Source organism: Chrysemys picta, chromosome 17 (genome assembly GCF_011386835.1).
Source record: "Chrysemys picta bellii isolate R12L10 chromosome 17, ASM1138683v2, whole genome shotgun sequence".
Taxonomy (NCBI): Eukaryota; Metazoa; Chordata; order Testudines; family Emydidae; genus Chrysemys; species Chrysemys picta.
Window position 1 is genome coordinate 24,023,191 of NC_088807.1, and position 26,938 is coordinate 24,050,128.

General features: G+C 64.8%; 1 protein-coding gene across 1 annotated transcript; it reads right to left on the minus strand.

Moving 5' to 3' along the window:
• Positions 1-575: 575 nt before the first annotated feature.
• TRPM4 (transient receptor potential cation channel subfamily M member 4) lies at positions 576-26,156 on the minus strand. The gene is given in 28 exon segments (XM_065571050.1): positions 576-1,064; positions 1,495-1,591; positions 1,828-1,900; positions 2,125-2,257; positions 3,085-3,263; positions 3,885-4,053; positions 4,386-4,560; positions 4,831-4,963; positions 5,680-5,876; positions 5,878-6,040; positions 8,394-8,492; positions 8,745-8,857; positions 9,008-9,153; positions 17,721-17,802; positions 17,804-17,851; positions 17,991-18,119; positions 19,023-19,238; positions 19,240-19,353; positions 19,603-19,718; positions 20,125-20,224; positions 20,875-21,057; positions 21,237-21,301; positions 23,175-23,352; positions 23,573-23,739; positions 24,485-24,665; positions 24,790-24,967; positions 25,366-25,433; positions 25,822-26,156. Coding segments are annotated over 28 exon segments (3,534 nt in total). The 5' UTR covers positions 25,849-26,156; the 3' UTR covers positions 576-1,059.
• Positions 26,157-26,938: the final 782 nt, after the last annotated feature.

Genomic DNA, 26,938 nt, shown 5'->3' on the forward strand with positions numbered 1-26,938 from the left:
GGGGCACCCAGAGAGTTGCGGGGCGGGGATGAGCTCAGGCAACAGAAGCGCCGATGCACGTGGCCCTGCCCAGTTTAGGGGGCAGGTCTAGGGGTCCAGTATTTAGGGGGCAGCTTTGGGGGTGTTGATTTGGGGGGGCAGGTCTAGGGGTGCCTGTTGTGGGGAAAGAGGCAGACAACTCTTCCTCCTCCTGGATGGAAATGTAGGGGGACGGGGAGTCGGTCCTAGAGAGGACCGCCCCCCCCCCATCCATGCATACTCGGACTCCTGGGTTCCTGGCCCTGGGGGGCGGGGAGGGACACACACACATTCCTCCTTAGTCCCTCTGCTGTGTGCAGGGGAGGGGCATGGAACCCTAGATGGGGAGGGGGGTCCCCATGTATCGCCCCTGCAATGTCCCTGATACCCCACCCCACTCAACCTGAGCTGGCCCGTTCCCCACATCCACCTCCCCTCCCTCCCTGCCCCCATTTCCCCCCAAATCCCCTCCACGCCCCCCCAGTTCTCCCCACAATCCCTCCCCGCCCACCTGGTCCCTCCCACACCCCCGCCCCGCCCCGGCTCTCACTTTCCACAATGATCCATTTTTATTTAATAGAATAACAATAATTAATGTAACAAATTAACTAAGAGCAAACTAAGATTTCTCTCCCCCACCCCCCAAGAGTCTGTGGCATCCGGACACCTGGGTACACAGCAGGGGTCTCCTGAACTCCAGCCCCCCAGGACAGTCCATGGTGCCCGGACGCCTGGGTTCACAGCAGTGGATGTCGTAGACTCCAGCCCCCCCAGGACAGTCTGCGGTGCCTGGACACCTGGGTTCACAGCGGGGTGTGTGGGGGGGAGTCCATGGTGCCCGGACGCCTGAGTTTGCAGCGGTGGGTGTCATAGACTCCAGCCCCCCAGGAAAGTCTGTGGTGCCCGGACGCCTGGGTTCGCAGCGGTGGGTGTCATAGACTCCAGCCCCCCAGGAAAGTCTGTGGTGCCCGGACGCCTGGGTTCGCAGCTGGGTGTCCATTCTCCGCAGCCAACGTCCTCGCTCGCTGGGGTGTGGGGGGGTCAGTCTGGGGGCGACAGACAGATCAGGACAGGCAGCTGTAATGCCAGGGCAAGCCGGGAGGGGGGGGGGCGCAGCCACCAGCCAGCCCCAGTGTAAGTGGGGGGAATTAACTCCTTCATTACCCCCCCCCCAGTGGGCTCTGGCCTGTTTCTCGGGGGAGGGGGTGGAATCCGGGAGCTCCATGTGGGGGGAGGACAGCTGGGGGGGCTCCAGCATCGGGGGAGGGGCCCCATAAGGACTATTGGGGGGGAGAGAAGGAGCGATTGGGGGTCAAGGAAAGGGGTTCCCATGAGGAGAGTGGGGGCAGTGCAGGGGGGAGGGAGGGGGCACCCTATGGAGGGGAGCCCAGGGCAATGGGGGGTGGTTAGAGGTGGGGAGCAGGGGGAACTAGGGGGGATACAAGGGCAGGGGTGTGGATGGGGGGGGTCACTCACCCTTTTTGAGCCTGGGGGGGGCGGGGCGGTTCTTCCCCAGGTCGCTCTGAGCCAGGGTGTCCATCATCCAGCAGAGGGCGCTGGTGCACTTCTCCATCTGGGGGGGGAGCGGGGCAGGCGCTGAGGACCCCGCAGCCCCTCCCCCCAGGTTCCCCCACCTCAGCCATCCCCCCCTTCCTCTGGACCCCTCAGCCCCCCTCTGGCACCCCCATTGCCCCTCCTGACCCCCCCGCACGACCCCTCCTGATCCCCCACCCTGCCTCTGCCATCCCCCCAAGATACCCCCGTCTTTGTACCCCACGTGTCCCCCCATCTCCTGCCCCCCCCTCGTACCTGGGTCTCCAGGGTCTTCAGCCGTCGCTCCTGCTCCCGGACCTCAGCCAGTTGCTTCAAGGCCTGGTCAACCCTGAGGGGGGAAGGAGCCGGGGGTTCACTTGGGGGGCCCCCCGATTCACCCCCTGATCCCCAGGTGCCCCCCCAACTCCAATGCTCCCCCTCCCTGTGCCCCCACCCCTCCATACTCACCCCACCCCCCACAGACTCACTGCTCCCTCCCTGAACCCCCGACCCCCCATACTCACCCCACCCCCTGCACCCCCATACACCCCTCTTCTCCAGGGCCCCCCTCACTTCTGAGACGTCCGCCGGAGCCGCTCGGTGTCGCTGTCCCGTTTCTGGCGGCCCAGGGCTACCAGGTGATTCTCCTTCTGCACGGCCTCCCAGGTGAGCAGCCGGGCGTCCTGCTCCGGGGGCAGGTCCCGAGCTGGGGACCCAGGCGTCCGGGGGAACGGGGAGGGGAAAGGAAGACACGTGAAAAGCAGGCGGGGGGGCACCAGGATTTGGGGGGCGGCAATTCTGCGGCGGGGGGTCCTTCCGCACTCCGGGTCTTCGGCAGCAATTCTGCGGCGGGTCCTTCACTCGCTCCGGGACCCGCCGCCGAAGTGCCCCGAAGACCGGGAGCGCGGAAGGACCCCCCCCCCGCCGCAGAATTGCCGACGACGACCGGGACCACGGCAGGACCCCCGCCTAGGGCGCCAAAAACCCTGGCGCCGCTCCTGGGTGGGGAGAGGGGCGGGGGCCAGGGCCAGCGCCACATCAACCTGGTGACCCCCCCAGCCCTGCTCCCCACCCCCCTGGATCTGCCCCCCGCACTACCGCTCTACTCCCTCCCCCACCCCTGAAAAGAGCAACCCTCAGATCTGCCTCCCCTTCCCCCCTCACCGCTCCCCAGCACTGCCCCTGGTCCTGCCCCACCCATGCAAGGAGTGACCCCCAGATCTGCCCCCCCAGCCCTTGTCCCTGCCCCCCAGAGCACTGCCCCTGGTCCTGCCCCACCCCTGCAAGGAGCGACCCCCAGATCTGCCCCCCCAGCCCTTGTCCCTGCCCCCCAGAGCACTGCCCCTGGTCCTGCCCCACCCCTGCAAGGAGCGACCCCCAGATCTGCCCCCCCAGCCCTTGTCCCTGCCCCCCAGAGCACTGCCCCTGGTCCTGCCCCACCCCTGCAAGGAGCGACCCCCAGATCTGCCCCCCCAGCCCTTGTCCCTGCCCCCAGAGCACTGCCCCTGGTCGAGGCCCCCCCCAGCCACTCACCGAAGTGACGGCTCTTGGCAGAGCCCCCCCGGGCCCGGTAGCGCAGCAGCTGGCGCACGTGGCTGATGATGATGAAGGGGGGGGCCAGCGCCGGCCGGTTGTGGTACTCCAGGATCAGGCTGTAACGCTGCGACTTCCAGTAGGTGTCGCTGTTGCCCTGTACCTTGGCAAAGGTGTAACTGGGGGGGGGAGGGGGCTGTCAGCCAGGCGGGGGGCAAAGGGACAGCCCCACCAGGCCCTCGCACGCTCATCAGCTCACCCTCTGCACACGCTAGTGCACCGGGGTCTTGCACACTTAATAGTGCATCCTCCGTGTGTGCTAATACACTGGGGCCTTGCACGCTCATCATCTGACCCTCTGCATGTGCTAGTGCACTGGGGCCTAGCACACTCATCAGCTCCCCCTCTGCATGCACTAGTGCACCAGGGCCTCACACGCAGGTCAGTTCTGCCTCTGCACATGTGCGTGCATTGGAACCTTGCACGCTCGTCAGCTCACCCTCTGCCCATGCTAGTGCACCAGGGCCTTGCATGCTCACCAGCTAGCTCTCTGCATATGCTAGTGCACCAAGGCCTTGCACACTCATCTCCCCCTCCACACTCACTTGTGCACTGGGGCCTTGCACACTCATCAACTCTCCATCCACCTGTTCTAGTGCACTGGCACATCAACTCACTATTCACTCATTCTTCTTGCACTAGTGCCCGGCGCTTCCCATGCTCGCCATACGCACTCATTCACCCTGCCCCTTGCACGCTCACCAGCTCACCGCTCACCACGGGGCCTCGCTGGGCGGTACCTGAACATGGCGATGAGCAGGTTGAGAAGCAGGATGTTGGCGACGAGGAGGAAGATGACGAGGAGAACCAGCACCAGCCAGTTGGCGTAGGTGTTCGTGCAGGGCTTGGCTTCCTCCATCAGGATCGCCACCGGGTCGTCCGTGCAGTTCGACGCCGCGATCAGCGCCGCTGGGGTGGGGGGGTGAGATCCGTCAGCCAGACCATCCCCTGCTGTGGGGCCAGATTGGAGCCGGCGCCCCCTGGAGGGGACAGGCCCCGGGCCCCATTCCCTGTCCCCCTGAGCCAGTCCAGCCCGTGCCCTGGGGCCAGATGGCAGCAGGTGCCCCTTAGAGGGGAGAGGCCCCGTGCCCCCTTCCCCACCCCCCTGAGCCAGCCGGTCCCTGTCTGGGGCCGGATGGGAGCTGGCGCCCCCTAGAGGGGAAAAGCCCCGTGCCCCATTCCCTGCCCCCCTGAGCCAGCCAGTCCCCGCCCCGGGGCCGGGGGAGAGCCGCGCCCCGCACCATCGATCTCGTCGAGCGGGATCTGGCCGAAGATCTGCAGGTAGGGCCGGTAGAAGACGCGGCGGAAGATCCAGGCCAGGCGCTGGTCACTGGGGTGCAGCAGCCCCTCGGTCGTCACCCCATAGGCCACCAGCCAGACGGCCAGGAAGAAGAGGAAGAGGAAGACGTCCTTCATCTGTTGGGGGGGGGGAGCATGAGCCCCTGGGATGGGACCCCCCAACCCCCTCCTGGTCAGAGCTCCTTCACTGCCCCCCATAACCCACATGATCCCCCCATAACCCCCTCCTGGTCAGACCCCCCACTGCCCCCCATAACCCACATGATCACCCCATATCCCCCTCTTGGTCAGAGCCCTCCACTGTCCCCCTCAACACAAGAATCCCCCCAAACCCCACCCAGCCCCCCCCTTTCCATCCCTCCCTCACCCCCCGGACCCCCCGCTCACCATCTTGCCCACGATGATCATCTTGGGGCCCAGTTGCTTGTTGACGGCGAAGATGTGGATGAGACGCAGGGTGAAGACCATGAAGTCCAGGCAGAGCACGGTGCGCCCCGACGCGTAGGTCCTGGGGAACATCCTGGGGGGGGGGGGGGAGAGTGAGGTGAGGGGGGGTCCAATTCCCCAGCACAGCCGGGAGCTGCCCCCAATCCCCTCCCCAAAGCACAGCCAGGGACCCCAGCTCAGTCGGGGGGTGATTCTGGGCCGAGGAGGGAATGGGTCAGGGAGTCCCCAACCCGCTCCCCACTCACAGCTGGGGCCGTGAGATGTGACTCTGTGCTGGGGGGGGGGGCACGGAGCCAAGGCTGGTGGGGTGGGGGCAAAGGGAGGGGGGCAGCGGCACCGGGCCCGGGCAGAGGGCATGGGGGGATGGGACGCTGGGGGGCCACGCCCAGGCAGGGGGGACGGAGGGACGGGAAGCTGGGGGCATTGTGCCCAGGCAGGGGGGCCGTGAAGCTGGGGGCACCATGCCCAGGCAGGGGGGACAGAGGGACGGGAAGCTGGGGGCACCATGCCCAGGCAGGGGGGACGGAGGGACGGGAAGCTGGGGGCCACGCTCAGGCAGGGGGGACGGAGGGATGGGAAGCTGGGGGCACTGTGCCCAGGCAGGGGGGACAGAAGGATGGAGGCTGGGGGCACCATGCCCAGGCAGGGCAGACGGAGGGACGTGAGGCTGGGGGTGCCAGGGGCTGGGGGCACCGTACCCAGGCATGCGGGGACAGGAGGCTGGGGCCACGCCCAGGCATGCAGGGATGGGAGTATGGGGGCCACGCCCAGGCGCGCCGGGGGTCTCACCGGCAGACGGCCCCCAGCAGGAAGAGCCCCAGGGCGGTCAGGTCGAACTGGTTCCAGGGGTCCTGCAGGTAGGCGCGGACGCGCTGGGCCAGCGCCCGGCGCCCGGTGAAGCAGCCCTGCCGCAGCTCCTCGCACAGCAGGGTGAAGACCCAGGCGTAGAGCAGCACCTCGGAGGCGCAGGGGCCGTCGGGCGGGGGGGGGCGCGAAGTCCAGCAGCAGCACGTAGGAGAAGAGCAGGAGGAAGAGCAGGTACATCACCACGTTGCCCAGGAAGGCCGTCGCCGGAGCCCCCCAGAACCGGCGCCAGCGCCAGAGCCAGGCCCGGCCCGGCCGCGGGGGGGAGCTCAGCGAGGACACGGACCTGTGGGGAGCAGGGTCAGATCTCAGCATGGGGGGGGTGTCTGGCTTGGGGGGGTCAGATCTCAGCATTGGGGCAGGCACAGCCATGGGGGTCTCTGACTGGTGCAGGGGAGGGGTTAGATCTCAGCATGGGGGGGGGGGTGACACCCTGGCACCCCAATATTCACCACGGTCATGGAATGAGGATGTGTTTTGCGCCAAGTCGGCCGTGTGAGGTTGTGACAAAGTGGGGGATTTTCTTGTTTTTTCCTTGGTTTTCCAATGGTTTGCAGGGCGAGGGGGTGGGACTCGGTGTCCCTGGGTGTTGCTGGTTTAACGAGGGGAGAGGGAGTTTGTGGGTACACAGGACCGGAGAGGGAACTTGGGATCCTGGCCAATGGCCTGGAGAATGGAGACCCCAGCGGCTGGTGACCCGGTGACCCAGCTCAGGAGTCGCAGCCGGTTCTGGCCAGTGGGGGGACAATGCGCTGCGGAGACAGGACCCCGGTGTCCGGACCAGCCGGTTGCAGCCAGAGGGGCCAGAGGACGGAAGAGGGGAGAGGAGGCCCAGGCGACCCGGTTTACAACCCTGTTTCCCTGGAGAGAAGACAATGGACAGAGGTGGGGCTGGGGGCCAGGGGTATCAGATGCCCAGCTGGGAGCAGGGGGGCTGGGGCTGGAGAGGGGGAGCAGGCAGAGCCCACCTGGGTGCAGGGAGACTGGGATGTGCTGGGCTGAGGGAGGCCAGGCCTGAGGCCCTGAGAGTTTCCTGTGCTGTGTTCAATGCTCAATAAACCCTCCTGTGTTACACTGGCTGAGAGTCGCTCCGGGCTAGAGAACAGGTGTCACGGAGTTTGGGGGAGTCAGGGCCCTGCACCCCCGGCTTCCTGCGATTCACTGGGACTCTCAGGCAGCCAGTAACACAGAAGGTTTATTTAGCCGACAGGAACACAGTTCAAGGCAGGTCTTGCAGGTACAGACCACAGGACCCCTCAGTCAGGTCCATCTTGGGGGGCCAGGGGAGGCCAGGAGGTCTGTCTGGCCTCCCCTCCATTCCCCCAGCCAGCTCCAAACTGAAAACTCTCCAGCCCCTCCTCTGCCTTTGTCTCTTTCCCGGGCCAGGTCACCTGATCTCTTTGTTCTCCAACACCTTCAGTTGGCACCTTGCAGGGGAGGGGCCCAGGCCATCAGTTGCCAGGAGACACTGGCCCCCTAGGGCTCTGCAACAATCACCCCCCCCCAGACACTCGAGAAATGCATAGGGGAAACTGAGGCACCCATGCAGTATTCAGAGAAAACATTAAGAACATTCCCACTTCGTCACAACAGGGTGGCACTATTCCCTCTGGGACTGGAGGCCCGGGGGGTCTGGAGCGAGTGGATTCCCCGAGGGGCCCCACGGCGAGAGACAGGTGTGCTAAGGCTCAGAGAGGTGCGGCTCCAGGAGGTGCAGGGGCCTGACCCCCGAGAGAGAGTGGACCCCCAAGAAAGGCTGTCTCACTGAAGGGCGTTTCCCCTACGGACCGCACGGGGCCAAGAGTGGGCACAATCTGTGAGTCCATAACAACGGTATCATCTCGATCTGCTGGACACGAATATCTCGTTGGCTGGTAGGTGCTGCCGTCGCATGGGAAGTTATGAAGTTTGCTAAGTGTGACGACATGGGAATGTTCTTAGTGTTTTCTCTGAATACTGGGTGTGTGCCTCAGTTTCCCCTATGCAGTTCTCAAGTATCTAGGTGGGGGGAAAGGGGGGTGTGATTGTTGCAGATCCCGAGAGGGCCAGTGTGATGCCCGACACCCTGTCTCCTGGCAACTGATGGCCTGGGCTCCTCCCCTGCAAGGTGCCAACTGAAGGTGTTGGAGAACAAAGAGATCAGGTGACCTCCTGGCCCGGGAAAGAGACAAAGGCCAGAGGAGGGGCTGGGGGTGGGTGGGTGTCAGTTTGGAGCTGGCTGGGGAAATGGACCTACCCCCCAAGATGGGCCAGACTCAGGGGTCCTAGTCTCTGTACCCACAAGCTCTGGTTTGGGCTGTTCCTGTCGGCTAATAAACCGTCTATGTTCCCGGCCGGCTGAGAGTCACGTCTGACTGCAGAGTTGGGGGGCAGGACCCTCTGGCTCCCCAGAATCCCCCCCCCGATGGACTCGCTGCGGGAGGCGCACGGGGGGACGGGGATGCTGAATGCTCCGGGCTCAGCCCCAGGACAGTGGATTCTGACTTGCAGAGGGGGCTAGATGTGGGGGGCAGCATGGAGGGGGGATGACCTTGCAGAGGGCTCTGATCTGGGAGGGGGCAGGTTCAGGACCCCTCAGCACCATGGGATGCAATGTATGGGGCACGCTGCCCGCCCCCCCCGCAGGCTGCCCCCCTTACCCCGTCAGGATCTCCTCCATGGGGCATTTCCCCTCAGTGTCCAGGTTCTCCAGCTCCAGGCCGTGGGGCTTCTCCTGCTCCAGATCCTCCTCCATCGCCCTGGGGGGTGGGGGAGGGGGAGAGGGAGACTGAGTTTCAGTCCCTGGTGCTGCGAGCTTTCCCCCAACAGTGCCCCAGCTGGGGTCACCGATGCTGCGAGCTTCCCCCCAGCAGTGCCCCCAAACTGGGGACCTCGGTGCTGCGAGCTCCCCCCCAGCAGTGTTCCCAGCTGGGAACCCTGATGCTGCGAGCTTCCCCCCAGCAGTGCCCCCTTACGTAGCTGACCCCCTCCCCAGGGCCCCCGGCACCCACCTGAAGGTGATGAGGTGGGTGAAAATGAGGGGGGGGCAGAAGAAGGTGAGGAGGAGTTTCCAGACGGGCGTGGACCTTTCCATCTCGCCCCACCAGTTCTGGGTCAGCAGCGCCTGTGGGCAACCGGGGTGGGGGAGGGGTTAGTGCTGGGAGGGGTCACTTCTCACCCCTCCCCCAGGTCCCCCCTCCAATTCTTCTTCCTCCCCCCATACTCCCACACTCGCCCCCCCGTACCCGCCCCCCCCCTCGTACCCCTCCCGTACCTGCACCCCGTCGTGGGCGAAGAAGCACCGGGCCTCGGCCAGCCAGGCGAGCTGCAGGCAGGTGGCGCCGCCCCAGAGGCGGGAGCGACGCACGAGGAGCTGGGAGGCCCGAGACTCGCAGTTCCCGTAGCACTCACCGAACACGCCTGGGGGGCGGGGGGGGGGTTAATGCCGACGCCTCCGGGATCTCCCAGCCCCCCCCCGGCTACCCCCTGCACCCCCAGCCCCCCGGAACTCCCAGTACCGCCCCCTGCACCCCCCCGTACTGCCCCCTGCACCTCCCGTACTGTTCCCTGCACCCCCAGACGGCCCCCTGCACCCCCAGTACTGCACCCCATCCCCCAGTACCACTCCCTGCACCCATTTACCACCCCCTGCATTCCCATCCCCGTACTGCCCCCTGAACCCCCTGTGACGAACTGGGACTGTTCTTGCTGGGGTGTGTGAATGCTGACAGGGGAGTGTGACTAGGATGGTCTGCATCGGGGGATGGGAGCCGGCCCAAGGGAACATACCTGAGCTTGTAACATGAGAACCCAGGAGGGGGTTGGAGGTCAGATGACTCCGGGGCCCGGGAAACTGAACAAAGGCTGTGGGAGGGGTCGCTGAAGGCAGAGTGCTGGAAGCAGGCTGGAAGGAGGCTGGAGAGATGGCTGGGAGGCAGAGATGGCTCTGACCCCCCAAAGGGGGGGGCTGGGATGCCCTGGGACCCCAAGCTGGACCTAACTGAGGGGGGCCCTGTTGTCTGTGCCTGCAAGACCTGTCTTGGACTGTGTTCCTGTCATCCAAATAAACCTTCTGCTTTACTGGCTGGCTGAGAGTCATGGTGAATCGCAGGAAGCCGGGGGTGCAGGGCCCTGAGTTCCCCAATACTCCGTGACAACTGGTGGCAGCGGTGGGATCTACTGCACCCCGTGGACGGCGCTTCCTGCAGTAAGTGACTGGGGAGCAGTAAAACGAAGGGGGATTGACGGGGACCAGGCCTGCTGAAGAGTGGGAGAGAGACGGTTATTACCCCTGGGAGTGTGTGACCAGCGAGAAGGACTTTTGCAGTAACAGGGTCCCCCGTGGGATCACAGCGAGTGGTCCCAGGGGCGGAGGAGTCTGCAGCTCGACCCTGGCAGAGAGGTGGTGACCTCGAGAAGGGCTGGCACACTAGGGGGCCCCCTGCAAACTGTGGGGAGCTGTGAGCACACAGGCCGGTGAGTGGCCAGCAGGAAGATGTATGCCAAGCGGCTTAAGAGCGACCTGGTGGAGCTGTGCAAGCAGAGGCGGCTGCGCATTGGGAGGCTCACCAAAGAACAGCTCATCGCCCAGCTGGAGGCGGAAGATCGCGCGAATGAACTGATCCCTGTGTCTCAGGGAAGCAGCCTGGCAAATGCAGCGCAGGCACCAATGTCTGTCCCAGCTGGGAGTGGTCAGCCGGCTGCTGAGGGCTTCCCGAGACCCCTCCTTCCTATGCCTAGGGGAAGGGTGGGGAGGAGCCCAGCAAATACCGAAGGCGCCGTGATCCCCCCGGCCAGCAGGGGGTCCCCCCGGCGAAGCCCGCCGGCCAGCAGAGGAGCCTCCCGGCGACGTTCGGCATCCGGGGAGCGGAATTGGCTGGAATGGGAGAAAGAGCTAAAACTGAGAGAGCTGGAGGATCGTGAACAACAGAGACAGCATGAAGAGAGACAGCATCAGCGTGAAGAGAGACAGCGTCAGCATGAACGGGAGGAGAAAGAGAGACAGCATCAGCGTGAACGGGAGGAGAATGAGAGACAAAGACAGCATGAAGAGAGACAGAGACAGGAGAATGAGAGACAGCGTCAGCATGAACTGGAACTGGCGAGACTGAGGGGCAGCGAACCCCCGGCTGCGGTGAGTGAGGGGGGACCCAGGACTGCACGGAGCTTTGATAAGTGCATCATGGCCCCATACAAGGAGGGGGAGGACATGGATGACTTCCTGGAGGCCTTTGAGACGGCCTGCGAGCTGCACCGGGTTGATCCCGCGGACAGACTCCGGGTCCTTACCCCCTTACTGGACCCCAAATCCGTGGCATTGTACCGCCAACTGGGAGAGGCAGAGAAAGGGGACTACGAACTATTCAAAAAGGCCCTGCTACGTGAGTTTGGGCTGACTCCTGAGATGTACCGGGGAAGGTTCCGGAGTCAAGATAAAACCCCTGAGATCTCATATCTGCAACTAGCCGTCCGCATGGAAAGATACGCCAGCAAGTGGGCTGGTGGGGCCCAGACGAAGGAGGACCTGATTAAACTGCTGGTACTGGAGCAACTGTATGAGCGGTGCCCATCCGACCTGAGGCTGTGGTTGGTGGACAGAAAGCCAGAGAACCCGCGACACGCCGGGCAGCTGGCTGATGAGTTTGTAAAGAGCCGGTCAGGGGGTGGCAGGGAGGAGCCCCAAAGGAACGGGCCCGCCGTGATGCAGAGAGAGAGTCACCCTGGGACCTCCCAAAGAGGGAATATGGGGAATCCCCTCCCACGGGGAATGCCCAGCGTCAGGGACAACCGACCGGCTCGAGGGGACCCACGGGACATGAGCTGCTATTACTGCGGCCGAAGAGGCCACGTTCGGGCCCAGTGCCCCAAGCTCAAGGACAGACTGAGCAGACCGAACCCGCATAGGGTTAACTTGGTAGAGGCCCAGATGGACGAGGGGCAGGCTTCTCACGCAAGAGGGGCTGGCAGCTTATCAACTGCTCAAGAGAGAGAAGGGCCCCAGGCCAGCTCCTCTAGGGGGCTGGATGCCCCAGACTCAGGGTTTTTGGTTTATACGGTGGGCGCGGGGCTGTCCCTCCGGAGAGAGTACCTTGTTCCCCTGGAGGTGGATGGGAGGAAGGTCAATGGATACTGGGATACGGGCGCAGAGGTGACGCTGGCCCGGCCCGAGGTGGTGGCCCCAGATCAGGTGGTGCCCAACTCCTACCTGACCCTGACGGGGGTGGGCGGAACACCAGTCAAAGTGCCCGTGGCAAGGGTACACCTGAAGTGGGGGGCCAAGGAGGGCCCCAAGGATGTGGGGGTACACCCGTATCTGCCCACTGAGGTATTGATGGGGGGGGACCTGGAGAACTGGCCAAGCAACCCCCAAAAGGCACTGGTTGTGACCCGCAGTCAGAGCCGGCGAGGGGCCCTGCGCCCTGGCCTTGGGGGGGGTGCCTTGCCTGAGGCGCAGGACCCTAACCTGGTGGGGAGGGAACGCCCAGGGACGCGGCTCAGGGAGGCTGCAGCTTCGGACCCAGCGGGCGAGAAAGAGCAGGTGGCCATCCCTGTCCCAGCTGCTGAGTTCCAGGCCGAGTTACAGAGAGACCCCTCCTTGCGGAAGATAAGGGACCTGGCCAGGGACCTGGCCGACCTCAATGCGGTACAGACCATGGAACGAGGTGGCCGGAAAAGGTTCCTGTGGGAGAAGGGGTTCCTGTACCGAGAATGGGCTCCCCCAGGGAAAATGGAGTCAGGGGGGATCAGGAGGCAGCTGGTGGTACCCCAGAAGTATCGCCGCCAGCTGCTGTGCCGGGCCCATGACATTCCCCTCTCAGGGCACCAGGGAACCTGGCGTACCCAGCAGAGGCTGCTACGGAGCTTTTACTGGCCTGGGGTCTTTGTTACTGTCCGACAGTACTGCGGATCCTGTGACCCCTGTCAGAGGGGGAGGAAGGCCTGGGACAAGGGGAAAAGAGCTTTAGGACCCTTGCCCAGTGTCACGGAGTATTGGGGGACTCAGGGCCCTGCACCCCCGGCTTCCTGCGATTCACCATGACTCTCAGCCAGCCAGTAAAGCAGAAGGTTTATTTGGATGACAGGAATACAGTCCAAGACAGGTCTTGCAGGCACAGACAACAGGACCCCCCCAGTTAAGTCCAGCTTGGGGTCCCAGGGCATTCCAGCCCGCCCCCCTTCGGGGGGTGTCAGAGCCATCTCTGTCTCCCAGCCATCTCTCCAGCTCGCTTCCAGCACTCTCCCTTCAGCGACCCCTCCCACAGCCTTTGTCCAGTTTCCCGGGCTCAGGAGTCACCTGGCCTTCAACCCCTTCCTGGGTTCTCATGTTACACTCCCAGGAATGCGCCCCCGGGCCGATCCCATCCTCCAATGCAGACTATCCCAGCACACTCCCCTGTCAGCATTCACAGACCACAGTGAGAACAGGCCCAGTTCGTCACATCTCTCCCCCCTTCGAGACCGAACTGAGCAGGGTCACTTTAGCCAGTGACCCGGGGAAGTTCGAACCTACCCCCGTTCCCATGGATGCCCCGCATCCCTCCCATTCCTTGGTGAGAATTACACCAGGCCCCTCCAGTTTCACGCCCCCCCCTTAGGTTGGGGTGCTTGATGGCACTCGCAGTTCGCATGTGGGAAGGTTTATGCGGCCTGTGCCCTTTTCCCACCCCCATACCTCTGGGGCTCCAACTGGGCTGTGGTCTTCTCCCAGCGCTCCAGTCTGGAGGTCTGTGCTTTGGGCTCTCTTGGTTCAGAGCCGCCCTTTTTACCTTGGCCACCCTCCGGAAAGGCTCCTCTATGCTGGGCAAGGGTCCTAAAGCTGTTTTCCCCTTGTCCCAGGCCTTCCTCCCCCTCTGACAGGGGTCACAGGATCCGCAGTACTGTCGGACAGTAACAAAGACCCCAGGCCAGTAAAAGCTCCGTAGCAGCCTCTGCTGGGTCCGCCAGGTTCCCTGGTGCCCTGCGAGGGGAATGTCATGGGCCCGGCACAGCAGCTGGCGGCGATACTTCTGGGGTACCACCAGCTGCCTCCTGCTCCCCCCTGACTCCATTTTCCCTGCGGGAGCCCATTCTCGGTACAGGAACCCCTTCTCCCACAGGAACCTTTTCCGGCCACCTCGTCCCATGGTCTGTACCGCATTGAGGTCGGCCAGGTCCCTTATCTTCCGCAAGGAGGGATCTCTCTGTAACTCGGCCTGGAACTCAGCAGCTGGGACGGGGATGGCCACCTGCTCTTTCTCGCCCGCTGGGTCCGAAGCTGCAGCCTCCCTGAGCCGCGTCCCTGGGCGTTCCCTCCCCACCAGGTTAGGGTCCTGCGCCTCAGGCAAGGCACCCCCCCCAAGGCCAGGGCGCAGTGCCCCTCGCCGCTCTGACCGCGGGTCACAACTAGGCGGTCTGGGGGCTGCTTGGCCAGTCCTCTAGGTCCCCCCCCATCAACACCTCAGTGGGCAAATGGTGGTGCACTCTCCACGTCCTTGGGGCCCTCCTTGGCCCCCCATTTCAGGTGTACCCTCGCTACGGGAACCTTGAATGGGGTCCCGCCCACCCGGTCAGGGTCAGGAGGTGTTGGCACCACCCGATCTGGGGCCACCACCTCGGGCCGGGCCAGTGTCACCTCTGCGCCCGTGTCCAGTAACCATAAACTTTCTTCCCATCCACCTCCAGGGGAACAAGGCACTCGCTCCGCAGGGACAGCCCCGCGCCAACCCTGTAAACGGAGAACTTTGAATCCGGAGCATCTGGCCCTCCAGAGAAGCTGGCCGGGGGCCCTTCTCTCTCTTGAGCAGTTGATAAGCTGCCAGCCCCTCTTGCGTGGGAAGCCTGCCCCTCGTCCGTCTGGGCCTCTACCAAGTTAACCCGGTGCGGGTTCGGTCTGCTCAGTCTGTCCTTGAGCTTGGGGCACTGGGCCCGAACGTGGCCTCTTCGGCCGCAGTAATAGCAGCTCAGGTCCCGTGGGTCCCCTCGAGCCGGTCGGTTGTCCCTGATGCTGGGCCTTCCCCGTGGGAGGGATTCCCATATTCCCCCTTTGGGAGGTCCCAGGGTGACTCTCTCTCTGCATCGCGGCGGGCCTGTTCCTTTGGGGCTCCTCCCTGCCACCCCTGACCGGCTCTTTACAAACTCATCAGCCAGCTGCCCGGCGTGTCGCGGGTTCTCTGGCTTTCTGTCCACCAACCACAGCCTCAGGTCGGATGGGCACCGCCCATACAGTTGCTCCAGTACCAGCAGTTTAATCAGGTCCTCCTTCGTCTGGGCCCCACCAGCCCACTTGCTGGCGTATCTTTCCATGCGGACGGCTAGTTGCAAATAGGAGATCTCAGGGGTTTTATCTTGACTCCGGAACCTTTCCCGGTACATCTCAGGAGTCAGCCCAAACTCTCGTAGCAGGGCCTTTTTGAATAGTTCGTAGTCCCCTTTCTCTGCCTCTCCCAGTTGGCGGTACAATGCCACGGATTTGGGGTCCAGTAAGGGGGTAAGGACCCGGAGTCTGTCCCGCGGGGGTCCACCCGGTGCAGCTCGCAGGCCGTCTCAAAGGCCTCCAGGAAGTCATCCATGTCCTCCCCTCCTTGTATGGGGCCATGATGCACTTATCAAAGCCCCGTGCAGTCCTGGTCCCCCCTCACTCACCGCAGCCGGGGGTTCGCTGCCCTTCAATCTCGCCAGTTCCAGTTCATGCTGACGCTGTCTCTCTTTCTCCTCCCGTTCACGCTGATGCTGTCTCTCATTCTCCTCCCGTTCATGCTGTCTCTGTCTCTCTTCACGCTGATGCTGTCTCTCTTTCTCCTCCCGTTCACGCTGATGCTGTCCTCTCTTTCTCCTCCCGTTCATGCTGTCTCTGTCGTTCACGATCCTCCAGCTCTCTCAGTTTTAGCTCTTTCTCCCATTCCAGCCAATTCCGCTCCACGGATGCCGAACGTCGCCGGGAGGATCCTCTGCTGGCCGGCGGGCTTCGCCGGGGGGACCCCCTGCTGGCCGGGGGGGTCACGGCGCCTTCGGTATTTGCTGGGCTCCTCCCCACCCTTCCCCTAGGCATAGGAAGGAGGGGTCTCGGGAAGCCCTCAGCAGCCGGCTGACCACTCCCAGCTGGGACAGACACTGGTGCCTGCGCTGCATTTGCCAGGCTGCTTCCCTGAGACACAGGGATCAGTTCATTCGCGCGATCTTCCGCCTCCAGCTGGGCAATGAGCTGTTCTTTGGTGAGCCTCCCAACGCGCAGCCGCCTCTGCTTGCACAGCTCCACCAGGTCGCTCTTAAGCCGCTTGGCATACATCTTCCTGCTGGCCACTCACCGGCCTGTGTGCTCACAGCTCCCCACAGTTCCCAGGGGGCCCCCTAGTGTGCCAGCCCTTCTCGAGGTCACCGCCTCTCAGCCCGGGTCGAGCTGCAGACTCCTCCGCCCCTGGGACCACTCGCTGCGATCCCCCGGGGGACCCTGTTACTGCAAAAGTCCTTCTCGCTGGTCACACACTCCCAGGGGTAATAACCGTCTCTCTCTCACTCTTCAGCACGCCTGGTCCCCGTCAATCCCCCTTTGTTTTACTGCTCCCCAGTCACTACTGCAGGAAGCGCCGTTCCACGGGGTGCAGTAGATCCCACCGCTGCCACCAGTTGTCACGGAGTATTGGGGGACTCAGGGCCCTGCACCCCCGGCTTCCTGCGATTCACCATGACTCTCAGCCAGCCAGTAAAGCAGAAGGTTTATTTGGATGACAGGAATACAGTCCAAGACAGGTCTTGCAGGCACAGACAACAGGACCCCCCCAGTTAAGTCCAGCTTGGGGTCCCAGGGCATTCCAGCCGCCCCCCTTCGGGGGGTGTCAGAGCCATCTCTGTCTCCCAGCCATCTCTCAGCTCGCTTCCAGCACTCTCCCTTCAGCGACCCCTCCACAGCCTTTGTCCAGTTTCCCGGGCTCAGGAGTCACCTGGCCTTCAACCCCTTCCTGGGTTCTCATGTTACACTCCCAGGAATGCGCCCCCGGGCCGATCCCATCCTCCAATGCAGACTATCCCAGCACACTCCCCTGTCAGCATTCACAGACCACAGTAAGAACAGTCCCAGTTCGTCACACCCAGCATAAAGGATCCTTTCCAGAGGGTGGCCAAGGTTAAAAGGGCGGCTCTAAACCAAGAGAGCCCAAAGCACAGACCTCCAGACTGGAGCGCTGGGAGAAGACCACAGCCCAGTTGGAACCCCAGAGGTATGGGGGTGGGAAAAGGGCACAGGCCGCATAAACCTTCCCACATGCGAACTGCGAGTGCCATCAAGCACCCCCGACCTAAGGGGGGGCGTGGAACGGAAGGGGCCTGGTGTAATTCTCACCAAGGAACTGGAGGGATGCGGGGGCATCCATGGGAACGGGGGTAGGTTCGAACTTCCCCGGGTCACTGGCTAAAGTGACCCTGCTCAGTTCGGTCTCGAAGGGGGGAGAGATGTGACGAACTGGGACTGTTCTTGCTGGGGTGTGTGAATGCTGACAGGGGAGTGTGACTAGGATGGTCTGCATCGGGGGATGGGAGCCGGCCCAAGGGAACATACCTGAGCTTGTAACATGAGAACCCAGGAGGGGGTTGGAGGTCAGATGACTCCGGGGCCCGGGAAACTGAACAAAGGCTGTGGGAGGGGTCGCTGAAGGCAGAGTGCTGGAAGCAGGCTGGAAGGAGGCTGGAGAGGTGGCTGGGAGGCAGAGATGGCTCTGACCCCCCAAAGGGGGGGGCTGGGATGCCCTGGGACCCCAAGCTGGACCTAACTGAGGGGGGCCCTGTTGTCTGTGCCTGCAAGACCTGTCTTGGACTGTGTTCCTGTCATCCAAATAAACCTTCTGCTTTACTGGCTGGCTGAGAGTCATGGTGAATCGCAGGAAGCCGGGGGTGCAGGGCCCTGAGTTCCCCAATACTCCGTGACACCCCCATCCCCCTGTATGGCCCCCTGAACTCCCATTCCCCCGTGCCACTCCCTGCACCCCCACCCCGCCCTGCCCCTCTGCTCCCCTCACCGATGGCCAGGGTCTCGAACTTCATGGCCAGCTCCTTCATGTCCGCCGCCTCCTGCGCGTCCGACTCTTGGTGGGAGAGTTTCCCGCAGGATCCGCGCCCCCACCAGCGCCCCCCCCACCGCGTCCGGGGCCTGTGGGGGACGAGGTTAGAGAGAGACACCCCCCGGAGACCCCCAGATCCATGCCCCCACCAGTGCCTCCCCCCCGCCCTGTTCCCCCTTCCCCCGGGGGTCTCCCCCCCCAGCTCCTCGCCCCCCGGACCCCCCTCACCATCTCCCAGCAGTACGTGGCCATCTCGCCCCGGTTCAGCAGCACGGCCCAGATGAAGAGGTCGGCCCAGGGGTTTCGGGTGCGCTGGCCATGGTAGGGGGAGCCCCCGTCCGGCAGGGGACCCTTCTTCTGGAAGGGGGAGGAAAGGGGGGAGGGTCAGAGCCATGTGGATGGGGAGACCCCTGCTGGCAACCCCCCATCTTCCTCCACCTCCCCCTGAAATCCTCAGGGTCCCATCCCGGCCTCCTGCCCCTTATGGTTCCCCCCCCCACATACCCCTGCCCCATTGTGCCCCCATCTCATTGCATCCACATACCCCAGCCCTCCTGTGACGAAGTGGGGTTTTATTCGTCTCGTTATGTTGCATGTGAGTCTTACTGCCCTACACGAACACTGTGTGTGCCTCAGTTTCTCTGTGTGCTGCACCAATACCCAAAACCAGGGTCTGCCCCCCCCAAGAGGGACCAGACTGAGGGGTCCTGGTCTCTGTACCCACAAGCTCTGGTTTGGGCTGTTCCTGTCAGCTAATAAACCTTCTGTGTTCCCAGCCGGCTGAGAGTCACGTCTTACTGCGGAGTTTGGGGGCAGGACCCTCTGACTCCCCCAGGACACCCCCCCCCGGGCGAACTCGCTGCGGGAGGCGCACGGGGGGACGGGGATGCTGAATGCTCCGGGCTCAGCCCCAGGAAGGTGAAGCCGTGTGAGCTTCTTGCCCGGGGACAGTCTGCTCCGAGAGAGGAGGCTCCCCCCGAGTCCTGCCTGGCTTCGTAGGGAGCAGTTCAGAGCGTCGCCCCGTGACTCCGGGACACCCCATCATACCTCAGCTCCCTTGGGTCCCCGGCCCGCCCCCACTAAGTAAACCGGCCCCCGTGTACCCCCTCCTCCCATGTCCCTGACCAGCCGCCCACATACCCCAGGCCCCCTGTACATCCCCTCCTCCCACTTCCCTGCCCCCTTGCCCCCTGGCCAGCCCCCCACGCCCTCCATGCTCCCCTCCTCCCATGTCCCTGTGCCCCTTGGCCCCCCACATACCCCAGCCCCCTTGGAGTCCAGGGGGCGCAGCCTGGCGTAGAAAGGGGCGCAGACGTCGCCCAGCAGTTCACGGAGCAGACGGGCCACCTGGGTCAAGGGGCAGTCAGGGGGGCGCTCCACAGGCTGGTAGTGGGGGGGCTCGGCCCCCCCCTGGCGCCGCTCCAGCAGCTGGTGCAGCAGCGAGGCCTCGGGGACCTCCCGGTACAGCTCCGCCAGGGCGCCCCCAGGTCAGGAACTCGCCCAGGTCCAGCCCGTTCTCCACGAACAGACGTACCAGGGCCGGGCGATCCCCCAGCAGCGCGTCCCTCATGGGCTCCTCCAGCTGGAAGGGCTGAGGGGCGGGGGGGAGAGAACCCAGGTTAGTACCTGCCCTGTGAGCACCAGCCCCCCCAGGAGCCCCCGAGGACCCTCGACCCCCCAGAGTCTCCCCCCTACCTCTGTGCTGGCTCCCCACCTCCCCTCTCAGCTCCCCATGGGGGTCCCTCCTCCCCCTGTCCCTCAGAGCTCCCCTCTGCTCCTCCCCTGGGGTCCCCCCTCCCCTGCTCCTCCCTCCGGGGTCCCCTCCCTGCCCCCCCCTCACCTCCCACTGGATGTCTCCACGGAAGAGCTCGGAGCTGGCGATGTCCACGCGGTTCCAGGCCACAGCCAGACGCAGCTCATCCAGATACTGGGTGGCCTCACCAGTCAGGTGACCGCCTGTGGAGGGGCAGGTGGTGGGGGCTGGCTGTGATAGCTGTGTGACTCTGTTTCCCCACCCAGGCAGCTTGGGGAACCAGAGGGGGGATGGCGGTGATAGCTGTGTGACTCGGTTTCCCGAGCCAGGCAGCCTGGGGGTGGTGGGGAGGGCTCAGCCCAAAGACAGGCCGTGTCAATGCGGATTGAATGCGTCCATACGGGCCGATCCACTCTGAATCCGGGCTGGGGTCTCTGGTGTGACGGGCCGACTCAGGGGGCTCCCCCTCCCCCAGACCAGGAGGACAGTTGCCGGGGGGTGCAGCCAGCCCCATAACTGTGATGACTCGGGGGTGGGGGGCAGGAGGCCAGCAGCGGGGGAGGGGGAGAGCCCAGGGGAAAGAGCATGGGGGGGCTGGAGGGGTCTCACCTCTGACCAGGGCTTTGAGCAGCACCGTCTCAAACTCCTCCAGCCCCTCCTCGTCCGAATAGACAGTGACCAGGTCCCGCAGCGCCAGGATCCCCTCCACCTTGGGGGACAGGTCCGGCACCCCGTGACCCCCCCGAACCCCTGCACCCCCCTCCCCGCAGTGCCAGGATCCGCTCCACCTGGGGGGCAGATCCAGCACCCCATGACCCCCCCAAACCCCTGCACCCCCCTCCCCACAGTGCCAGGATCCCCTCCACCTTGGGGGGCAGGTCCGGCACCCCGTGACCCCCCCGAACCCCTGCACCCCCCTCCCCGCAGTGCCAGGATCAGCTCCACCTGGGGGGCAGGTCCAGCACCCCGTGACCCCCCCAAACCCCTGCACCCCCCTCCCCACAGTGCCAGGATCCCCTCCACCTTGGGGGGCAGGTCCAGCACCCCGTGACCCCCCCAAACCACTGCACCCCCCTCCCCGCAGTGCCAGGATCCGTTCCACCTTGGGGGACAGGTCTGACACCCCATGACCCCCCCAAAATCCTGCACCCCCCTCCCCGCAGCACCAAGATCCATTCCACCTGGGGGGGCAGGTCCGACACCCCGTGACCCCCCTGCACCCTCCTCCCCCCAGCGCCAGGCTCCGTTCCACCCTGAATGCCTGGATCCCCTTGCGGAGGGGGGGGGGGGGCTGAGGGGTCAGTCCCTTGAGCTCCGCCCCCTCCCCGGACGCCTGGGTCCCCGCGGGGGCTGCGGTACCTGCTTGGCCAGGCCTGGCACGTCGGCGGGCGGGAAGCGTCCCTGCAGCTTCTCCTGGATCAGCGCCTGGCTCGCCTGGTCCGGCTGCGCGTCCTGCAGGATCTGGGCCAGGCAGTCGGCCGCCCCCCCAGACCCCCCCACCAGCAGACAGGGGATGTTCGCCTCGGCGGCCTCCCGCACGCGCTGGAGTGGGGAGAGGGGGGTCAGCGGAGGGGCAGGGTGTTTCCCTCCCCCTCCACAGCCATCAAACCCCCCATGTCCCTCTCCCACACCCTGACCCCCATCCCCCGCGTCCCCCCTCCACCCCCCCCATGCCCATCCCCTCCCCCGGACCCCCAGCCCCCCTGCTGTCCCCCCCTTACCGTGACCATGGAGGCGTCGCCCCCGATGACCATGACCAGCACGGGAATCTCGATGCTGCTGGTTCCTGCAAGACAAGGCGGGGGGGGGGGGTGTCAGTGCCAGGGGGGCCGGAGGAGGGGGGGTTGACGATGCAGCCCCAGGGAATAGCCAAAAACTAGTGTGTCGGCAGAGGCTAGTCTAGTGGGTGGAGCCCTGGGCCTGGAACCAGGACGCCTGGGTTCTCTCCCCACCCTGGGACCAGGACACCTGGGTTCTCTCCCCACTGCTCGGCCCGGGATCAGGACGACTGGGTTCTCTCCCCACCCCTGGGACCAGGACGCCTGGGTTCTCTCCCCACTGCTCGGCCCGGGACCAGGACGACTGGGTTCTCTCCCCACCCTTGGGACCAGGACGCCTGGGTTCTCTCCCCACTGCTCGGCCCGGCACCAGGATGACTGGGTTCTCTCCCCACCCCTGGGACCAGGACGCCTGGGTTCTCTCCCCACTGCTCGGCCCGGCACCAGGATGACTGGGTTCTCTCCCCACCCCTGGGACCAGGACACCTGGGTTCTCTCTGTGTGAAGGAGACCATGACCAGCTCAGGGGATCTTGCGCCGGGGAGGGAATGGGGCAGCCTGAGGGGGGACACTCAGAACTTAGGGGGCGAGAGGAGGGGGAACCAGGAATAATGGGGGGTGGGGGGGAGGGCAGATGTGGTTAAGGGCACAGGAAAGGCTACTAACCCTGGTAACCATGGCTGTGGTGTGTATGTAACCATGGTAGCCATGGTGGTGTGTGTGTGTTTGTGTAAAACCAGGGTAACCCTGGTGAGGGGGGATAACCATGGTAACCTGGCCAGGGAGTAACCAGGATAACCTGGCCAGGGGGCTGGGGGGTAACCGTGTAACTGGGCCGGGGAATGTGGCCATGGTAACTGGGCCAGGGTGTGTTTGGCCGTGGCAACTAGGCCGGGGGATAACTGTGGTAAGCTGGCTGGGGGATAACCTGGCCAGGGTGTGTAACCATGATAACCAGCCGGGGGTGTGGTGGGGTAGCCACGCCGGGGACTAAACATGGTAACCAGGCTGGAGGATAACTCTGGTAACCTGGCCAGGGGTGTGTGACCATGGTGATCGGGACGGGGGTAACTGTGGTAACCAGGCCGTGGGTGTGTGACTGTGGTAACTGGGCCGGGGGTGTGTGACCGTGGTGATCGGGACAGGGGTAACTGTGGTAACCAGGCTGTGGGTGTGTGACTGTGGTAACTGGGCCGGGGGTGTGTGACCGGGGTAACCGGGCTGGGGGGTGTGACGGAGCAGGGCGTGGGGCGGAGTGGGGTGGATTGACCTGGGGATGTCGCAGGGGAGTTGTACTGGGACTGTCTGCATGGGGGATGGGATAGCAGGGGGTGACTTCACTTGAGGGGCGATACCTGAGCCTGGAGGGGGCTGGGGCCGGGTGACACCTTCTGCCCGGGAAAGTGGACAAAGGCTGGAGGAGGAGCCGGGGGGAGACGTCTGGAGGGGGTTTTAGTTTTGAGTGGGCTGGGGAAGAGGAGGGAGCCCCCAAGTTTGGGGTCTAAGCTCCCTGCCTCCCCCCCCAAGATGGACCTGACTGAGGGGTCCTCTTGTCTGTACCCACAAGCTCTGGTTTGGACTGTGTTCCTGTCGGCTAATAAACCTTCTGTGTTACCGGCCGGCTGAGAGTCCCGGTGAATCGCAGGAAACGGGGGGTGCAGGGCCCTGACTCCCCCACACTCCATGACACGGGGTAACCATGGTAACCTGGCTAGGGGGTAACCTGGGGGTAAGCCGGGGGTGTGGCAGGATAACCAGGCCAGGGGTGTTTGACCGGGGTAACCAGGCTGGGGGGGTGTGACTGTGGTAACTGGGCCCAGGGTAACCAGGCGAGGGTAACCCGGGTAACCAGGCCGGGGATAACCGGGCCGGGGTACTCACCGCCAGCGCCCACCCTCTGCTGGGCGATGTGTTTCTCCAGGTGGGCGCGGAAGCGGCTTTCGCCCCCCGGGCGCCCCCGGGAGCCGTCGTCCACCAGGAAGAAGAGCGAGTGGTTATTGTCCAGGGGGCGGGCGGTGCCCGCGGCAGGGACCCGGGCGTAGCGGGCAGGGAATGAGCCCTGGAGGGGGAGAGCGGGTGAGCCTGGTGACCGGCCAGACCCCCCCGAGACACACCCCAGCACCCAACCCAACCCCCCAGAGACCCTCCAGCCCCCAGCCCAGCCCCCACAGAGACCCCTCCCTGGTACCCAGACTGGTGCCCCATGCAGGCCCCCCAGGAGAGCCCCCAGCGGCCCATGCGCTGCCTCCAGAGAGACACCTCCCCACACACACACGTACCTTGGGATTGACGAGGGCCTCGCGGTTGGCGACAATTCCCCAGGGCGCGATGCCCATGGCCACCACGCGGGCGCAGGGGCTGGTGCTGGCCGTGGCGTGGTCCCGGACGGCCTCCCCGACGTATCGCCCAATCCCAGCCTGCAGCCCCCCGGTCATGATCCACGCACCTGGGGGGTGGGGCAGGGACCGTGGCACAGGCTGAGAGTGTAACACGCCCCTCCCAGTGCCCTCCCAGCCCCCCCGTACTCCAATCTCCCCTCCCCCCGTGTCACACCCAGAGCCTGAATGAGACACGGGCACAGACTTAACCCAGCCCTCAGGCCTGGGGGCGTGTGCGTGCCGGCCCATGGCCACACCTGAGGGTGCAACGTCGCACTCGGCCGCCGAGCGTGGATGTGTGTGTGGGTGTCAGCGCCGAGTCCGGGCACCAGCGCATTCACCGGCGCAGCTGCCTCGGGACATGTGCACGGGGCAGGGCTTTCCCGCGAGTGGGTCAGGGCATGTCCTTTTGCACCCACAGGTGTGAGAGCACAGAGCGCACCGGCATTTGCACGGAGCACACCGGTGTTTGCACGGAGCATGGTAGTGTTTGCACAAAGTACAGCAGCATTTGCACGGAGCATGCTGGTGTTTGCATGGAGCATGGCGGCATTTTCATGCAGTGCACTGGTGTTTTCACGGAGTATGGCAGTGTTTGCACGAAGCACAGCAGCATTTGCACGGAGCGTGCTGATGTTTGCACGGCGCATGGAGGCATTTGCACAGAGCGCGCCAGCGTTTGCATGGAGTATGGCAGTGTTTGCATGGTGCACACTGGCGTTTGCACAGAGCACACCAGCGTTTGCACACGCGAGTGCATTGCACACGCAGCTTTCCACCGCTGCTCAGCCCAGGAGAGGGAGGGGGGCCCACCTGTGCTTTGTGCCGCCTTCACCAGCCCCTTACGCAGCAGGTCCCGGAGCCAGGCCCGGACGGGGGCCTCCCCGTCACCCCCGACGACCGACACCACCAGGTTGGGAGGGGAGATTTTCCAGTGTTCGGTCACCAGGTTGTAGGCGAGCTCAGGGTCCGAGGAGTCCGACAGGCGGATGAACTGGCCGGGGGCAGTGAGGAACAGGTCAGGTGGTGCCCCTCACTCCCGACACACAGCCCCTGGCCAGCCCCTCCCACCCCGCAGCTCCACCGGTGCCCCTCACTCCCGACACGCAGCCCCTCACCTTGCTGGGTTTGCCACCAGCCCCCACGAACTCCAGCTCCCCGAAGGCGTCCGTTGGCCCCTCTGTGGTGTGCTGGGCCGAGTCCCATTTGCTGACGATGGCTGTGCCGAAGGCGTCTTCCACGGCCACAGAGACGTGCTCGGCCCGGGGGCTCCCGCACTGGCACTGAAGGGGGGCGCTGGATAGGAGATGGGGATCATGGGGGGGCTGAGGGTGGCACTGGAAGAGGGGGTGCAGGGGGCAAGGTACAGGGTCACTGGGACACTGGGGGGAGCAGAGGGTCACTGTGGGGCAGAGGGGTCACAGGGGGCTGCACTGGAGGGACTGGGGAGGAGACAGGGTCATGGGGGTGCTGGGGGACACTGGGAGAAGAACCGGGGTACTGGGGGACAGGGTCACTGGGGGGAGGAAGGGGTCACTGGGGCAGAGGGGTCACAGGGGGGGCTGCTGCCTGTGATGAGACACCCCGGCCTGCACATGGCAATAATACCTGGGGTGCAGGGGGAGGAGGGGCCCCGCATGGGGCACTGGGGGAGCAGCCTCAGGGCATCCCCGATGGGGGGGGACCCCACTCACCCCGCGTCCCGTGGAGCCTCAATATAGGTTGTGCAGGTTTTCTTCTTGAAGCGTTTGGGGATCCAGGCCTGGAGTGGGGGTGGTAGGAGCCAGGTCACGGTCTGAGAAAGGGGAACCCCCCCAAGTCCCAATCCCCAGAGCCCCCCCAATCCTGGAGAGGGGATCCTCAGAGCCCCCCCAGAGCCTCCCTAGAGAAGGACCACTCAGAGCCCCCCCACACCCCAGAGAGTGGACTCTCAGAGCCCCCCAACCTCCAGTGCTCCCCTAACCCCCAGAGCCCCCCCACCCTGAAGAGGGGACCCTCAGAACCCCCCCACCCCTGGAGAAAGGGGGCTGTCTCCTTCCCCCACCAGTGCACCCTACCCCCAGGAAGCTCGGTGTCTGGATGCCCCATGCTGCCCGCCCCGCCCCCTCCGGCTGGTGCCCGTCCCAGCCCTGGGGCAGGGGGCACCATACCTGATCTCGCTGTTTGATGCTGCCCATGGTGCCAGGCTAGGCTGGGGCCGTCGGACCCGGTGCCCGCAGCGTCTGGCTGAGCAGGGCCCTGGAGCCCTGGGAACCCGGCGTCTCACCTGGCAAAGGTGAGTCCAACCCTCTCCGGCGCCGTGGCCCCACCCAGCCAGAAACCAGCCCGACCGGCTCCGAGACACCCACATGTGTGTGGAGGGGGTGGCCGGCTGCCAGGCCACCCCCAGTCAATCTGGAGTCACCACTGACTACAGCAGTGTCAGGGCGAGGTTCTGATCTCAGCTCCACCGGGGTCAATCCAGAGTCACTCCTGTTTGCAATGGGGTCAGGACTGGATTCTGATCTCAGCACCTGGGGTCAATCCGGAGTCACGCCTCTTTGCAATGGGGTCAGGGCCAGATTTTGCTCTCAGTGCCTGGGGTCAATCTGGAGTCACTCCTGTTTGCAATGGAGTCAGGACTGGATTCTGATCTCAGCTCCCTGAGGGAGGGGAGGGGGGGTTGTTCAATCTGGAGGGCCCCCTCCCCACCCTGCACTGGGGCAGGGCCGGCTCAGGCCACCTTGGAGGGGGGCCCCACCCTGGAGCAGAGTTCACAGCCAGGACGCCCTGAGCAAACAGCAGATGTATCCACACCACACCCTTTATCCAGCCTGGGAGGGGCAGGGAGGGAACCGGCCGGAGGGGGGGGTGAAGCCTCTGAGCCAAGGCCCCCCCGGGGGGGGGAAATCGGAAGCCCCCCTCCTGCCTCCCCCCACACTCTCCCAGGCACCAAACCCCTGTTTGCTTCCCCCCCCAGCGTGAGGGTGGCTTGCATTAGTGTGTCCCCTCAAAGCTGGGCCCCTCCCCCCTCAGGACATTGCATTTATGGGGGGCTGCCTATGGGGGCCCCTAAAGTCTCCCCACCCCAGCAGCTGTGTCTCCTGCATAGGAGCTTCATAACAGAGCGACTGGGAGCCCGGACTCCTGGGTTCTGCCCTGGCTCGGAAGGGGAGTGGGGTCTAGTGGCTAGAGCAGATTGGGAGTGGGGGGGCTGGGAGCCAGGACTCCTGGGTTCTCTCCCTGGCTCTGGGAAGAGAGTGGGATCTAGTGGCTAGAGCAGGGTGG